The sequence below is a fragment of the Nothoprocta perdicaria genome, unplaced genomic scaffold (genome assembly GCF_003342845.1).
Source record: "Nothoprocta perdicaria isolate Ctin4 unplaced genomic scaffold, notPer1 scaffold_186, whole genome shotgun sequence".
NCBI classification, from domain to species: domain Eukaryota; kingdom Metazoa; phylum Chordata; class Aves; order Tinamiformes; family Tinamidae; genus Nothoprocta; species Nothoprocta perdicaria.
Genome location: NW_020455049.1, coordinates 977692 through 994498, shown reverse-complemented (window position 1 = coordinate 994498; position 16807 = coordinate 977692). Strand labels below are relative to the sequence as shown.

General features: G+C 42.0%; 2 protein-coding genes and 1 long non-coding RNA gene across 3 annotated transcripts in view; 1 reads left to right on the top strand and 2 right to left on the bottom strand.

Annotated features, from left to right (window-relative positions):
• TRPM5 (transient receptor potential cation channel subfamily M member 5) overlaps window positions 1–9767 on the top strand; it is a 28660-nt gene extending 18893 nt beyond the window's left edge. Inside the window, exons 16-24 of the mRNA XM_026036774.1 lie at window positions 434–552; window positions 784–916; window positions 3299–3473; window positions 4398–4566; window positions 4876–5054; window positions 6120–6252; window positions 7342–7414; window positions 8457–8547; window positions 9667–9767. Of these exons, the coding sequence (XP_025892559.1) occupies window positions 434–552; window positions 784–916; window positions 3299–3473; window positions 4398–4566; window positions 4876–5054; window positions 6120–6252; window positions 7342–7414; window positions 8457–8547; window positions 9667–9767 (1173 nt within the window). The remainder of the gene's footprint in view (window positions 1–433; window positions 553–783; window positions 917–3298; window positions 3474–4397; window positions 4567–4875; window positions 5055–6119; window positions 6253–7341; window positions 7415–8456; window positions 8548–9666) is intronic.
• LOC112945230 lies at window positions 2839–4410 on the bottom strand. The gene is made up of 2 exons (XR_003248973.1): window positions 4151–4410; window positions 2839–2938 (listed from the first exon to the last, which is right to left on the bottom strand). It is a non-coding gene; the product is annotated as an uncharacterized LOC112945230 (long non-coding RNA).
• A 2119-nt stretch (window positions 9768–11886) lies between the features above and the next one.
• On the bottom strand, window positions 11887–14593 carry TSSC4 (tumor suppressing subtransferable candidate 4). Its single transcript, XM_026036775.1, has 2 exons — window positions 14483–14593; window positions 11887–13721 (listed from the first exon to the last, which is right to left on the bottom strand). Exon 2 carries the CDS (start codon window positions 13631–13633, stop codon window positions 12608–12610), a length of 1026 nt encoding a protein of 341 aa, XP_025892560.1. The 5' UTR covers window positions 13634–13721; window positions 14483–14593; the 3' UTR covers window positions 11887–12607.
• Window positions 14594–16807: the final 2214 nt, after the last annotated feature.

Below are 16807 nucleotides of genomic sequence, written 5' to 3'. Positions count from 1 at the left end.
GCAGGAAAATTAAACAGGAGCAGAGGGAAAACTGCTGGATCAAAGGACACTTAATTATAAACCTGTAAAGCATAAAGAGTGCCAGGCTGAAACCCAGGTTAAGACAGCTCTTTGCCTAAATCCTCAAATATGCACTCACTTACAATTCATGTATATGGATGATGAATTCATACCTAAAAATTCATAAAGTTAATATCACAAGATTAAAGATAAGTTGGGATTTGGTTTTTTTTTTCATGCAACTTCAGGATATTAAGGTGTAAAAAAAGCGAGCCTTCAGCTCGCTCGCTTCAGATTTTTTTTGTTACACTTGAAATTTGAGTTTCCTTTTTGTAAGGAGACAGATAACGAGAAATTGGGTTTATGTTAAAATCATTAAGTAATGAAATGTGAAACATTATGAACAATAGTGATGATCTTTTCTCTTTTTCAGAGTTTCTTTACAAATAAGGACACAAATTTAATGAAAAAATTTAAACTGTATGTAGAGGATAACTGGAATAAATGTGATATGGTGACCATTTTTCTCTTCATAATTGGAGTGACCTGCCGGTATGTAGCAGTTCCAGCATCTGTAGCATGGGTTGCATGTTTGATGGTCATGTGTACTCACGAGGACAGGCCATAGCATTTACTTTTACAAGTTCTGAGTACATTTCTACAGCGACAGCCTCTACATTTCTGGTATACCATAGATACTGTGTGTGGAAACCGAGTGTAACTGAGAGCTGCTTCTTAGCAGTATTTGCTGGGTTTTGGTTTTTCATTTGATGTGTTTTGCAGGATGCTGAACTCAACCTTTCAAGCTGGCCGTACTATACTTGCCATTGATTTCATGGTGTTTACACTTAGACTTATACATATTTTTGCCATTCACAAACAACTTGGACCAAAGATCATAATTGTGGAAAGGATGGTAAGTCTATCTCCAGAAACACTTGTGCTTCTAAAAACAGAGAGCAGGAACTCACTTCTTTGCCCTTACAAAGCAAATTAGTTTGTAATCTTTTTAAATTTGAGCTTGAAATTTTGCATACACTGCATTTTATTTCTCTAGCAACAGATGTGATAAACTCAATATAGATCCTGCTGAAGAACTCTGCAGTGTAACAACCCGGGCTACATTTACTATTCCTTATGCCTTATACAGTCATTAACACCCAGGACTGGCAATCAGGACTGCAGGAGCTTCGGCTCGAGTTTCCTCCTGCTTCAGAAGCTGTGTTCATTTGCAGTCAGCTCAGACAGGCGACAACTCCCTTTACTGAAGGACAAGCCATTTACTTATCCATAATAGTCCAGAGGGGAAAGCAGATTGTATTATTTGCAAAAAATAAAATAAAATAAATCTGTGAAAATAGTCTGGCTCAGTGCCCAGGATAAGTTGCCTGCAGGAGTTGCTCTCACTTGTGTTTTGTAACCCTAAGTTACAATGAAAACATGTTAATACTTTGTGAACATGTGTTAAAAGATGTTGATAAAAGATTTTTATTTATCACTGCATTCCTGAAGGAAACAAGACATAAGCTTGGGTATGTGTCAGTATGTTCAGATAGCTTTTTATTTAGGCATGTTAATCCTCTAGGCCAATTAGTTCATGTAACTGATTAATAGCAGTTCATCTAATTGCAAACGCTATCGTGGAATCTACAAATATTTGAGTTGTGACTCAGAGCAGAGCTTCATAAAAGCCCCGTAGTCTAAACAAGCCTATACATTGAATAAACACAACTGCTAAACTGTTGGGCTCTGTCCACAAATCCTATAACTGGAACTCTGACATGACATTTGCTCGGAGCAGCAAAAGCAAAACAGCAAATAAATATTTGCTCTTGTGCAGAATCTTATGTGCAGCAGCAATAGACTTGCACTGTAAGGAAACAAATCCAATCTGCAGTTCCCAAYGCCTCCTGGCTCCGAACCAAGCTAACCAGGGCTCTGAACAAACATGGTTATGTGAGTACTGTGGTAGCATTGAAAGTCATATGAGAGAAGACAGCAATTAAGAAGCTGCAAGTACAGACAAAAAGAGCAGCCTAGGGACAAAAAAACAAACTGGGATCTTTCCTCTTCCCTCCATGCAAGTCAACAAAATGCTGTGATTTTGGTGCTACAAGATTGAACCTTACTTACATCAAAAAACAACAGTGAAATTTACTTCTGCAAATGATATTTTGAAAGGTTCATCATGGGAGTTCAAGCAAGATTCATTCTGCTCGAGCAGAGAAGCAAGTCAGGATTGCCTGAGTGATTTTCAGCCTTTTAACCTTGCCAAAAAATTGCGGAAACAACTTTGGTAACTGCCAAAGTATTTCCAGATTTGCCACTACTCTTGCTTAACTCTGCCACTACTGCAGGTCTGTAATACTGCCAAATTTTAAGTGGTCTGGAAAACAAAATAAATTGGTGGATGTTAGAGATACACTCAGTATCTCTCCCCCCCGCCCCCCTCCTCCTGGCTTAGCTATCATGTTGCCAAACAGAGCTTCAAGTAACCTCCCCCAGGGCTGAAATGCCTAGGATTTGGTCTAACTGCAGTCATATAGGGCATTTGATCTAATCTGCAGTCATTAATGAACTCTGCAGATAGATCAGATRGGAAGAGGATGAATTGTTTTTCTTCCACCAGGAGAAAATTACTGCACCTGAAATATATAYGATTTTTTTTTTTTGAATAAGTGTTTTAGGATTCAATTACTGCAGTTTCTGTAGAGAAACACAGTGTTTAAAAGCAGAAAGTCCTGAAAACAATCCCGCAAATGCATTACTTGCCTTGGAAACCCAAGAGAGAAGCTACCCAATCCTTGCAGTCCTCAATGTGTGCTCTAACAGGGCAGCAGGATTCAGCAGCAAGCAGTGCCAGCAGGGATGCTCCACAGCAGAACTCTCTTAATTCACAGGAGAGCAGTCGGTGCTGCTGGGAGACCTCGCAGAAAATCTGCATTTCAAAGGCAAAATAAGATTCATTCATTCACGAGATTCATTCATCACTAAAAGGCTACACGACTCCCATTTTTAAATGCCGGCTGACTGAGAAKCGTTCAAAGGTTTTGATTTAAAACATGCCTTTAGCCAAAGTGAGACAGCAAAGAAAAATGCCAAATACAGAACAAGAGCTGTAGGACAGCAGCAAGGCTAAAAATTTTAGCACAGAATTGTCTCCTATTCCACTTACTGGGTTCTAAACAAGCCTCTAAGGAAACAATTACCCCAACAGTCTTTGGAAAGCCTGTTATTTTTTGGTTAATCTGTGCCAGTCCTCTCCTCCCCTTTTTATCCCCTCCCGCTTGTCTTTTAGATGAAGGATGTTTTCTTCTTCCTGTTTTTCCTGAGCGTGTGGCTCATYGCCTACGGTGTGACAACTCAAGCCCTGCTCCATCCCGACGACGGCCGAGTGGAGTGGATATTCCGAAGGGTGCTCTATCGGCCCTACCTTCAGATCTTTGGCCAGATCCCACTGGATGAAATAGACAGTGAGAACACATTTTTTCCTTCCACTAACACGACCATTTCAGAATACAGGATTCTGACCAGGATAAGAAATTCCTTCCCACTCTTGTCTTTTTTTTTTTTTTTTCCTTCTTTAAAAAATAAAATAGAGAACTCCGCCCTGCAAGCCAGAGCTTTCACATGACTATAATATGACTTTTTTTTTTTTTTTTTTTTTTGGCGCACTGACAGATAATGTACAGGGTTGGCCCTATTTAAAATAAACTGTCCCACAAGGGTTGGCAGTTTTAAAGGTTGCTACTTTCACTTAAATCCATTTCTGGTCAGCTTAAGCTAGACCCAAATAAGCCTTATGTAAACAGAAGTAATACATTTTAACAGTTGTTTAACGTGACTGTGTTAAAGCAGTACAGCTCTGCCCATAACCAAACACATGTATTCTTAAGTACATATTTCTCTAGAGTYTTTACTTTGGAAGTAAAGCTGACCAATTTAAATAAAGCCAGGATTTGTGTATGTGACATTTAAAACAAAACAAGATACAAATAGGCATGAGACTTGGAAATACTTAGCCATAAAGGTTTAGATATGACATTTTTGAGCGAGAAGTTGGTAAAATAGAGTAGAACGTCTCCCAAGAAATAAAATGATCAATCACTATCTTAATTTATATATTAGCAGAAAAAGATTAAGTATTTACTTCCATGTCATTAGTTGTTCTTATYAGATGACACATCCAGGGATATTCATTCAACATTTCTTTGCATTTTACTGGTGTGAAATTCCATAACTCAAGCCCCAGAAATAATTCATAATTTGTGTCATTCTTCATCAAAGGTCCAGGATTTTGCTCCCCAAAATACAAAGTTCTTGTTACACTCTAATAAATACACGGGGTGCCACGATATGTCAAAACTAGTGTTTTATTTCCCCGTCTTCCTTTGCAGCCTCACGGATGTATCCCAGGAACTGCACCTTTAATCCCCTGCAGCTTCTGCAGGAGAATTCCCCATCGTGCCCCAACAACTACGCCAACTGGCTCGTCATCCTTCTGCTGGTCATCTTCCTGCTGGTCACAAACGTCCTCCTTATGAATCTCCTGATTGCCATGTTCAGGCAAGTGCTATTTCCCTGGGCTGAACACACACATAAATGACATAGTTCATGGCTGGTCCTCTGGGAATACATCAGCAGTTTTGCCAAGGAATATTAAGTGGGTGCTGATAGGTAGACTTTTATGATCTCACAGCTCTTGAGTTCATCCTCAAAGGAGCATTTTTAACACCAAAAATCCCATAAACCTACATAGAAGGGTCTGTTAATGTMGGGTGTTAATTTAAAGCAAACATAGGTCTCTGTTTCGTAATAATCAGCTTCTTGAGATAAGAACAGTTATAAGAAAAGCCTTTCCTTTCCTAACTACAGTTACACTTTCCAAGTTGTTCAGGGAAACGCAGACATCTTCTGGAAACTGCAGCGCTACAACCTGATCGTGGAGTATCACGGGCGGCCCGCGCTGGCACCACCGTTCATCATCATCAGCCACATCACTCTGGTTCTCAGAAGRATCTTCAAAACCACAGAGCACTCGAAGGAACACCTGGGTGAGCTGTTAACAAAGAGTGAGCAACTGCAGACCCCGCTACTCTCGTATTAGGCAGCACAAAAGAGCAAACAACTTCAGTAACACAATAGCCCTAATTTATTGTTTTTAACAAGGAGCACCAGAAGACTAGCACCAGAAGGAAAAAATAAGGGTTATAACATAGCCTGCACTGTACACAGAGTTTTCCACAATGCATTTCTTTATGTAGAAGCTATAAGGACAAAAGTGTTGATATCAAACTGGGTAAAATGGCTAATTTCTTGAAAATATAACAAYGGATATGCTTAATGAATAAGAAGTMATTGTTATTTCCATTTGCTCCTAAATTTTAGTAGTTATTAGGCATGCAAAAACCTCAAAAACATGAACCAGGTCTAAAAATCTGCTACAATCTGTGAAATATCTCCTTACAGAGAGAGAGCRTGGAGGAACATTTACACTTAATCATTTACAGTTATTCTAGCTGTCAAGGCCTACTGCTGAAGTATCTCCAAAGAAAAAAAGAATATAATAATATTTTTTTCCAGACAGCAACAATCTGGCTGATGAGATCCTATATTCAGTGGATTTGGGAACACTCAGCAAGCATGTCCTTGTACTGAGCTTTAGGGATGTCGAAAATATCTCTGTGAAATTGGGCTCTGGTTTTAGCCAAGCAACCTGTTTTAAGACAATTCTTTAAGAGGAAGGGATTTATTCACAGTTTTAACTTCCTGTTTGTAACTGATCTAATAAAGAAAGATACTTTGGTTCTACAATATGCAAGAAATTCACTAAGTTTCTGAATAAGCTTAAACTGAATCTCCGAAATAGATCATGGCAGTTCTTTAGAAAACTCYGGACTTGCATCCAACTGCAAAAAGGTCTCTTAAATCCCATGACAGGAGAAAAAATGCAGCAAATACTTGTTTTACACTAAATTTTCATACCTGCCTCTCCTGCAATGGCAAAGCAATGCTGTTTGCTTTTTCTGTAGCATAGCAGCCTCATAGCATTCAAACCAGCACAAGAGAAAAGGAAAAAAAAAAAATACATGACTCTTAATTTCATTCTTTTCTTACAGAAAGAGATTTTCCAGACAGCCTAGATCAAAAAATCATAACATGGGAACTGGTGCAAAAGGAAAACTATCTTGTGAACTTGGACCAAGAGAGGAAAGAGAGCAACGATGAAAGGCTGAAGGTCACATGTAATAAGTACGTCAAGTTTCAACATTTCAACCTTGCAGGTTTCAGCTTTGAATGACAAGCATTCAGGTGCTTATAAAGCTTATATGAAAAATCTAAGTAGAATGCAGTTAGAAAATGCATATTCCACAAAAAAACATGAGAGGATAGCATCACCACCTCCCAGATGCAGAAGATGCACTTAATTTACAACTTAATGGCACAAGATGACAACTTCTCTCAAGAAATTCCTGCTAAATTGGTGGTCTTGGCATAAATTGATYGAGTTTTCACTATGAAGTGGAAACTTCATAGTAATTTCCAGTTATTGTATTGGTGCTAATCTYATTCCCATAATGAAGCTATGGACAAACTTCAGTATTTTGACACAGAGAATAAGTGAGAGCTCCATAGCTATGAGATTAAGCAATAAGTATATATATAATTACATCCAAGGAAAAGGCACAATGACATTTTCTGCAGTTTTATAGATAATAAATTGAAGATGAAGCTACTGCTTAGAGAAAGAAAGTAGATAAGAACRGGTCTAGCTTCCCAGTACCTCAGATAGAGCAGAGCCAGTAAAGAACTAGAAGAGTCAGATGAACACCACTCAACCTGTGGCTTTTTACCTTAGTTCTTGGATGGCAGCAGAGCTGTCTGTGTATTTGCAATCTTAAAATAAAAACAATAACTAAAAAAAAACCCCACACATCAGCAGGTAATTCTTTCAACTTTGAATTAAAACAACCCTAAAGAAGAACCAGAGATACTCAACAGCAACCTTTTTATGTAGGTCAGAAGGGATTATAAGCAGTTAGAGGGAAATTTGAAACAGCTGTGGTGAGGAAAAGGCAGCGAGGTTTTGAGGACCCTGTGGGGAATCAGGTGCTAGGAAAAAGGAATTGGTGGGAGAAGAGGTGAAGGATGCAGGAAGTGCTTGGGTAGGGAGGGATGCAGTGATTGGGAGGTACCATTGGTTCTTGTTTCCATGATGCCTCAGCAGTGCCAACCTGCAGCTGTGGGGCACAATTGCAGTAAACTGAGGATTTACCATGTTCCAGGGGTTCTTTTAAAGGTTTTTCCCTTTTGCCCACTGGGTCTGYTCTGTTTCCACAGGGTGGAGAGCTTGGCTAAGTACTTCAGTGGACTGAAAGAACAAGAAAAGCGCTTTAAAGTTATAGAATCCCAGGTAAGTAACAGTTTTGTAAGCATTTATATCCTCTTGAGCTTTCACTCTGCAGCCCAGACTATTTTTAAACAGTGATGAGGATATTAGAAGGTGGTTTGGCTGACATTATTGAGTCCTTTAAGGATAAAGGGAAGGAAAACCAGGTCTGTACTGTGGCCCCAGTTTCCTTATTGCTTTATCTTGGCAATAATGATAAAAAGAAACTTTCCTGAGCTCCCATAAGAAAGGAGAAAGGGTAAGAGAGTATTTCTTGATCCCTTTGCTACTCTGCTTGAATAGTGTCCGTTTCTTATAGAACAGCCCTTTCTGGAGCTGAATGCTTGATCTTTCCTTCATTTTTGCCTTCACCTAACCTTTTATTTCTCAAAAATGATGATTTCAAAAATACCCATAGTCTGTCCAATGTGACATGACTGGGACTTTCTTAAATTTTCTGGTTTTCTTGGGTACCAAAATTCACATTTTCTTGGATATCAGATATCAAGATTTCAAAGGGAAATGTCTACCATACAAATGCGCAACGTAAATAATAGAAGGAAATCCTATCTTGAGCTTTTGATGACAAACCCATGAAATATAAACAGCAATTTGTTAAACAGCATGAAAACAGTCAGCCTTGCCATATGCTTTGTACAACTGTTATTGTATTCTTCGTATCTAAACTTCTCCAGTATAATTCTGACCTTGCCTTATCTTAATGCTCCCATTGCAGCTTCCCCTTCCCTTCTAAATGCATTTTATGGCTTCCTGAAAAAAAGCCAAGTTATTCAATGAACAGTATTGACACCAAATACAAGTTCAACAGGAACACAAGTTTGAAGTTTGTGCCCGTTAGAGATAATGCAGCAGACTTGCAAAAAAAGGAAATATATTTAATACAGATTATGCAAGTATTTCTTAAAAGAAAATACCGTACGTGTAAATTCTGATGCTGTATCATGCTACTACCTACATTAACTTTTTTGCAAACTTAAGAAGGAATAATTTTGGATGGATAATTCATAAAAATGAACTGATGTAGAAACAACTGTTTATTTTGTAGATTCGCTACTGTACAACTGTTATCTCCTCAATGGCAGATGTTTTAATGCAAAATAACCTCTTGTGCAACCAACCAGCTCCAGACGGTGTATGTAGGTATTGAAAATAATCACTGAAAAGCTTAAAAAATTAGTTAAGAAAAAAAAACAGGAAAAAAAAGATTGAAAATGGACCATGTAAGAGGGTATGGAGAGGCATGCCTAGAACTAATGGGAATATTAATAAGAAATATTCATACTTCAGAGCTGGAAAAACAAAATAAGACTTTTGCAAAATATATTTCAGACTTTATGGAAAGGTCTGTTACTATGGGTTAGAATGATCTCACATAACTTTAAGCATATAAGCAAGAATCTGTGTGTCACTGGCTTCCTTGAGGTTTTCTTGAGGAGTTCTCGAGTCATTGACCAACTACTATCAGAACTTTTATTCAATACAGATAGCAATAATTTAAAAAAAAAAAAAGGAATAACCCTCATATTTTCACTTAATCAGCACAGCTTATAAACCTGTGGAGCTGCAACTATTTACATTAGCTAAGAATCTTCTCCCAGGTCCCCAAACTCCGTTAGCTGGGTTTTAGACACTAGAGACAAAAAGATGACTGCTCAGTCACTGCAGGGCATCTGACTCAATATTGGGAATATGTAAACTTTATACTTCAATCATAGCCAAGCCGGAAAGACAGTTTATTCATCCTAACTCAGCGGGCTGAGCAGATTATTCTATTCTGTAAATAACATAAGGAGGTGGCCAGTGCGTATAGGGAAAAGTGAAGATCACTGATAAACACAATCGGGTGGTTGAKGCTAACTGCATCTCTGTCCTACAGCACAATGTGCAGAGGCTGAGAAGATGGCATTAACCCCAAATTTGACTCCCCTACTTCATTATGTTCAAAGCTTGAGTAAACACTCTTCTGTACATATCTAAATTGCTCTATTATAACTRTTACAGTAAGAAGAGCCTTCCTGCAGCATATGCTGTCCAGATATTTTAATACAGGAATTGCATGATAGTCAGAAATTTGAATAGCAGCAAAATAGAGAAGAAACCTGTTGTATTGACTTCACTGACAAAAATGTGAATGAGTAGTTACCAACTTCTTGTTGTGGATTAATTCTACCCTTTAAAGCTACCCCGGTAGTGAGTATTTTGTGCCCCTTGTCCTAGCACTTTTAACAAACACATGGCTTTTACCATCCTGTTAGGTTTGGTGAAAGCCAGTACTGAAGTGCCTCTGCCAGAAAGAGGTGAGAGAGAAGAGCGTGCAGATCAGYCTGGGATGGACATCACGTACATTGATAATTAAATGCTCTTTTTTTCCCAGATTAAGTTTTTTGTCCTACTGAAATTCTGTCTTACTAAAATCCTAGTCTCRTGGAAATCAGACTCAACTCTCAAAATCCTCAAGGGAGATCTGTCTTCACCTTAATGTCAAGAACTGTCTGGCACTACTGAGGACTTCCTAGTCTTCATAATCCACTTTCTTTTTGCCTTCTCTCCTGTTCCTCTACTGGTTGGTCCTTTCTGTGTTCTTGAAAAATGAATTCAGGAAATAATTTCCACAGAAAGGGCCTGGGCTTCTGAACTATGATCATTCACACAGTTCCTAGAGCTCTCACAGTCCTCAAATAACCGCACTACAGTCTTTTCTTCCTGTTCTCGCTTCTGTGTTGTGCTCCTCTCATGGCTGTTTTCTTCATGAGGGCTCCTCATACATCCCCCAAACGGGACTCTCGGGGCAGGTCCTCAGGCCTCTGAGGYCTTGCTCTCCCTTTCCACGAGCACRTGAGCCTGCCACGGCCAGGCCCTCCCTCCTGCAGGCCTGGCTTTTCTGGTTGCAGGCCAGATCCTATCTGCTCCCAGATGGCTCCTGTTAAAGCAGACCTGGCTACGTACGTACTCCGATGCAGGCGACAGCACAACTGCATCTCGCTCCTCTTTCTGACTTTATTCTGCTTTTCTCTGTCAAAGACTTGGCAAAATCACTTAAATGGAGACTACTTTTCAAAGAAGAATGTCCAGCAAAACTTTTCTTGGAAATGACGATTTTTTGAGTTGTTTATCATTTGCTCTATTTCTGTAATAGCATGTTCTTATTAGGATACACAAGTTAGCTGGCCGAAATTTGAAATTTTGAGAAAATGCATAAATAAAATGAATTACTGTCCTTTACAGTGAAGTTTCTTTGGACTAGCCTAAATAGTTCTGGAAGGGGAAACCTAGATTCTGGTCTTTCTTAGCTTACCTTCAGTTGAACTCTTTTGCTCGTGCATACTGTACCACTGCTCCTATACAGTGCTAYGCTCGACTACACTAAACCTTCCTCTCTCCATTACCAGGCATCTCAGTACAGAGATGGGGGGAAAAACAGGTATAGTCACACTGCCTTTCAAATGTAAATCTCCCTTTAATAGAAATTAATGTTYTTATGGTGTCGTCATAAAATAAGTATTTGTTTGGAGTCTGTGCTACAGACCTCTGTGGTCCCATTAACAACAACAAAATTTTGCTACCATGTTCTTCACCTTAGCTTACAGAACCAGTAGATTGGTGGTCAGCTACATTTAGGACGTAATATACATCTTAAAAGCAGCAAACACAGTTCACCGCTGCCTCCCTTCCAAAACAGCTGACTTATTTATCTATTTATTTACTGTGGTCAACACACTTAAAATCCACTGGAAATCAAATGATTTGTTTGGGATTTTTGCTCTGTCCCATGCACATAAGCTGGTACAGCTGAGGTATTTAGGAATGACTTATTAATTAGTGTGCATGGAAACAGAGCCTTACGATCACATATACTATTTTTAAAATTAAAAAGTAAATTTCACAAGACAGAGTACTCAGGCTCACGTTACATTATTTGCTGCTGATAGATGATGCACCTGTTCAGCCAGAACTCCAGATGATCCTGCCTGCAAGTCAGTTTCTGATCAGATGCTGACATCCCCACAGAGAAAGTAACTTCCCCAAATATCCTCAGGAATTTGATCAGTGCAGCCTAGAAGAGAAATCAAATTCCAAAGCAGCAGTTTTTCATTACGATATTACAAGTATTAACACTGGGTCTGGTTGTCAGTCCCAACAGAATCCTGAAATAATAAGGAGTTCCAAATAGTGTAACCTTGCAAATAGTTTAATCTTAAAGCCTCATTTATAAATGAAAATTAAAAAAATCTTCAACCATTTATTGTAACATTATATGGGAAAAGCTACTACATTTGATATTCATTATGCAGGTGATTCAGTGAAGCTATTTGCTTTGTAACCTATAAAATCATCTCAATGTTAAAAATTTTAAGAATCTAAAAGAGGTTGAGGGGGGAAATATCAGAATAAGTGACGAGTAACATTCTAAGGACTTTCAAAAGAATTTTCAAATAAAGCTAACTATTTGTTAAAACTTCCTATAGCTGCATGTGTATCAATATGGTTCAAAGAGATGCAGAAATCAAGCTACAACTGAAAGTTTATTGATACCCAGAGAACAAAAGTATCCAGTTCTTGTATAAGTTCTCATTCCATTCAAATGCCCACAAGGAATCAATGGGGAAGCAGTGCCACCTGGAACAAATGTATAAGTCAATACACAGGCCAAAAATCATCCCCCCACACCATACCACCGAGACGAAAAGCTGTTGCTCGACCAATCCCAAGGTTGTTACTAATTCTCACCCACTCAATGTAGAGAAACTTATACATAAATAYGCATTATGTAACTTATTACATAAAACATATAATGAGCTCCTCACATTTGTTCCAGAAGTCTGCGGAACTAGGGCACAGCTCCAGTCTGTGGCTGGGCAGGGTGACTTCCCTTCATTATCCTCACAGCCTTTAAAGCCAACATCTTTTTCTTTGGAGCCCAGGGCTTCCACAGCTCCAGCAAGCTGTTCAAGTAAACACAGCACACTATCAGGTAACTTGTGCCCACAGTCAAGAACAAAACGTGTGGAATGAAATTGGGGTAGCTTAATTTAACAGTGTAAATGGAATTGGAGGCTATGATGCAAACTGTTAGATTAGAAAAAAAACACACCCGGTTTACAGACAAAAAAAAAGGGTTAAGATAAAACAAATATATCCAAAGGTGATCCCCCCAAACAGTGCAAGTCTTTGTATGTCTCTAGTTTTGCTCCACCCTTAGGACTCTTCCTCTTCATGGTCTGCTTTAGGCCGGAAGTTTTTCCTGTTCCTCTTCTTACTGCAGTGGAATCCAACCGTTTCCACCAACGGCTCTTCACCTGCATCACTAAACCTCGCGCTAAGTTTCCCTTCTTGATTCAGGCCCCCCATCGTCAGGCACCCCTCCTCCTCTGCTGCCTTCCTATTTCCACCATCTAAATGCTCCAACTCCACCTTATCCTCCTCCCTCAAGTTATCAGTCTTCTTGGGAGACTTTCCTCTCAGATCTGTTTTTGTGTGCTTCTTATCATCCTCTCCTGCCGACGTTTTCTTTTCCAGTSCATCAACGCCCCTTTTAGAGGGTTTGGTGAAGACAATCCTTCCAGCACCACAGCTGGAGGGGTCTTGGTTGAAGTATGGGGTGTAGCTGTCGTGGGCAGCTGAGCTTTGCTCCTCTCCTCTCTTCCTCAAACCCTCTAGAAATTCCATGGCTACGGCCCTGTTAGTCTTGTCACTAGACTCTGAAACRCCGTCCAGGCTGTATTTGGTCCAGCGCTCTGGGTGTGCCACGTAGTCAGGGACTGGAGCGGAGGATTTGGGAGCCTGCACTGGCTTGCTTTGCTTTGCAGGGCTTTCTGGAAGCCTGTTACTTGAAGCGGTAGTTGGCGGCAAGGGCCGTTTAAATCTGCCATCAACCACATTATCTTCAGGCATTGAGGGCACGGACAGCTTGGCTGCCTCTTCCAGGCAATCAAAAATGCTCTGGCTACGGAGAGAGAAGGTAGAGCTCATGCCTCGCAGGTGGAATGGCTGGGTGGGAGACTGACGGCTGCTGCTTGAAGAGTCAGAGGTCTCTCCTGACCTGTAGTCCCCATCATCTACACATRGCTCCTCAGGAGATACTGTATCAACTTCGGCTTCATCCGCCAGCCCAACGTCATCGGAATCAGAATCGCTGAGGGACACCGTGTCCGAGGGCAGGACTCCTTCGTAGTCATTCGCCACTATACCCACAAAGGGGTCACCTGCCTCTTGATCTCCCATCTTCAGGCCCTCACTCCACTGATGTCTTTGATGGAGGCCCAGGAGCAGCAGCAAACAGGGTTTTCCAAAAGCCCAGCGAGTTTAATGCCTAGAATGCAGAGGAGTTAAAAACAGCTATGATACAAGTATCATACGTACGACTGTTACTCTATGTCCTGTAAATAATGGTTAAAGCAGGACCAAATAAGTTGCATGCATCACGTTTTTGAGCAAATCCATGTAACTGTCGTACACRCTTCTTCCAGCAAGGACTTCTCCCAATTACACCACACTATGTTTACCATAATGCACTAATCAACAGAATTACACCTTAATGCCTTGCTTTCTTCAGCCACTATATTCCTTTATAGCTTTAGCACTATGTCTCRCGCCAGTAATCGGTGTATACAAAGCACGCTATGGGTCTGTGACAGAGAAGCCTATAAAACATCAAGGCTATAGTTTGATTTTCTTTACTGCTTTATAGTACAGGCTTCAGTCCTTCCCTGCTTGAAGCTGTCACATCATCACCAGGTTTCTGGGACRAGCTCGCTCAAGGAGCCAGTCAGGCTGGATTAGGAAAGGGAGTCACAGCTGGATTAGGAAAGGGTGTCACAGACACTGTGCTCGTGTGGATGCAGAGGAAGCAAGGCCAGCCTGCAGCCGAGGGTCTCCTGCAGCCAGCGCTGCAGCTGTGACGCTGAAGCCTGAGCACTTCTGCAGGCTGCAACAGCAGCTTAGCTCTGTCACCCACTAGAAGGAACCTCGTTTACTATCAGTTCTAGGATTAGAATAGCCTCAAGTCCATAATTACAGGGTCTTTTCGAGCAATTCAGTAGAACARTCCCGGAAAGTCTATTACTCACTCACTTTCTCCTGAGACTGAGTCAGCTTCCCCTGCTGAGGGTCAGCTAAAGCCACCAGAGCTACAGGCACTTCTACCCTAGAAAACAAACATTTCCATTACCACACCGGAAGGGCACTTTTAGAAGGAGCTTTAAAAATAATGCCTTCTCTCTGAATCATCCAAACGTGCAGAACYTATTCCCCAGTCTGGCACGAGTGCATGGCAGTGTAAAAAGCTGTGGATATTTCTGGATTTTTTTTTATTTTTTGGCAACGGGACAACACGCTCCCAAACACGGCGCCACTATGTTTGCTCTGGATCCCCAGCCACGTGCACTATAGAATCAGGAAGGGAACTACACTAATCAGGGCCATGAAATAACAACACTTATGCATTACAAGCGTTAATCCCACGGGGGGGGGGAGGGGGGAACAAAAAGGAAAGAGGCCAGGGCGGGCGCAGGGCCGCGCCGCGGGGCCGGGACCCCCGGCCCGCTCCCCGCTCCCGGGGCGGGTGCCCGGCGCGCAGCACACTCACAGCTCGCTCGGCGCGGGAAAAGCGCGCTCAGGCCGCCCCGCCTGCCGCCCGCGGCGGGGCACAGGCCCCATCGCGGCCCCGCAACGGCCTCTCCCAACGGCCTCTCCCAACGGCTCCTCACAGCAACGGCCGCCGCCGTCCTCCCGCCTCCGGCCGCGCGGCGCACGCCGGGAAGCGGCAGGCGCGGAGGGCTGCGAGTCCCAGCAGGCAACGCGGCGCGCGGAAAGGGCTGGAGCGGGAGGCGGTGCCGCGCGGGGCATCCTGGGAACTGTAGTTCGCCGGGCTGTCCCCGCTCTGGGGGACATTTTGAGAGACTACGGCTCCCAGCGTGCACTGCGCGCGGCGGCGCGCTGCCCTCCGCCATTTTGTGGCGGGGGAGGCCGCGGGAGGGAGGCGGTTTGGAGAGTTGTGGGGCCATGTCGTGGGGCTCGGACACACGAGGCCTCGTCGTCGTGGGGTCMCGGTGCCCTCGGCTGCCCGGCGGGCGCCGAGCCGGCTTCTGGGGGCGTCCCGAGGGGCCCCCTCACCGCCTGGCCCTGGCGCCTCCAGCACGGCCCTTTTTCTCATCAGAATTGTGGGCGTTTGGTTTGGCTGCAGTGAAAATGTCAGAGGAAGTGCTTGCCTTAAAAAGAAAAAAAAATGTTTATTTTTTAACCAGAAAACCCCAAGTCACTAGGGGCATAAAAGCAGTCCAGAGGAAAAAAAAAAAGTAAAAACTTAAAAGACTTCCCATTTTCTGTCCRAGAAGAACATAATGTGTGCATGGAAACATGGAATTCTTCCTGAAAGTTTCTTTATTGATTTTGGCCAGAGATGCTTCATTTTTCCCCCTCCTTCGTCCAGTGAAATGCTTAAATCTTCAGTGGAAATAAACTTCTCAAGTGGCTTTAATATTTAGCTCATTTACAGTACATTCAGGGGAAAAAAAGGAATAAGCACAATAGAGCTGCATATAATGCAGAATTTCCAGGATTTTTTTTTTTTTCAATCCTCCTCTGTTCTTTGGGACAATGAGCGCCTCCTGGGGCCTCCTGTTACATGTTATTAAATTATGGCCCCGAAGGGTCTGAGCTGCGTTGGGTGTCWCCACCCTGCTCTCCACAGCGCCGCAAACCTTGTTCCCCCCAGCTTCTCTGAAGGCTTCTGCCTTAGAGAAGGCTGTAAAATCAACCAAAGCAATTTTCATTGTCAATTTTCAAATATACATTTCAATATTTCAAATATATGTGTATATATATGGGTGTGTAGACACGTTTTTGCCTTCTGGAGCGTTGCTCGCGGCAGTAACGGGTGGGATGAGTAAGGGGTGGGATGAGCACCGTGTTTAGAACACGTTGCCTGTCCCGGTGACCGGGGACAGCGGCGTTTGCCGGGGGATGCGCTGTCCCGACGGGGTTTTTTTTCTTCTAGCTATTGCTTGGCGACAGCTGAAATAAAAATAATGAGTCAGCACCTGAAATGGACAGATGGAGAAACGCTTTCCTCCTGCCAGCRTTGAACGAAGGTGGCCCAGCTTGGGAATTAAAGATCGAGCAGGACACTTGGGGATCTCTTTCCATTTTGATTTAGCTACAGGATATTTTTGCTAAAAAAGACGTCTATTTCTTGCCTCTTTTTTTCCTTTCCTCGCGTTGGCCCCAGTATGTTTAATATTAACAGCAKCTGAGAAGGACAGAAGGAGGGTGTTTGAACCAGTTGAGTGCTTTGAAGATAGTTTTTATTAAAAAAAWATCCACAAACCTCTAAAACTTCCCAAGCCTCCTGTTAGAAGATGCCCTGTAGCTGCTCCGTTAACCGAGCTGACTTTGCAC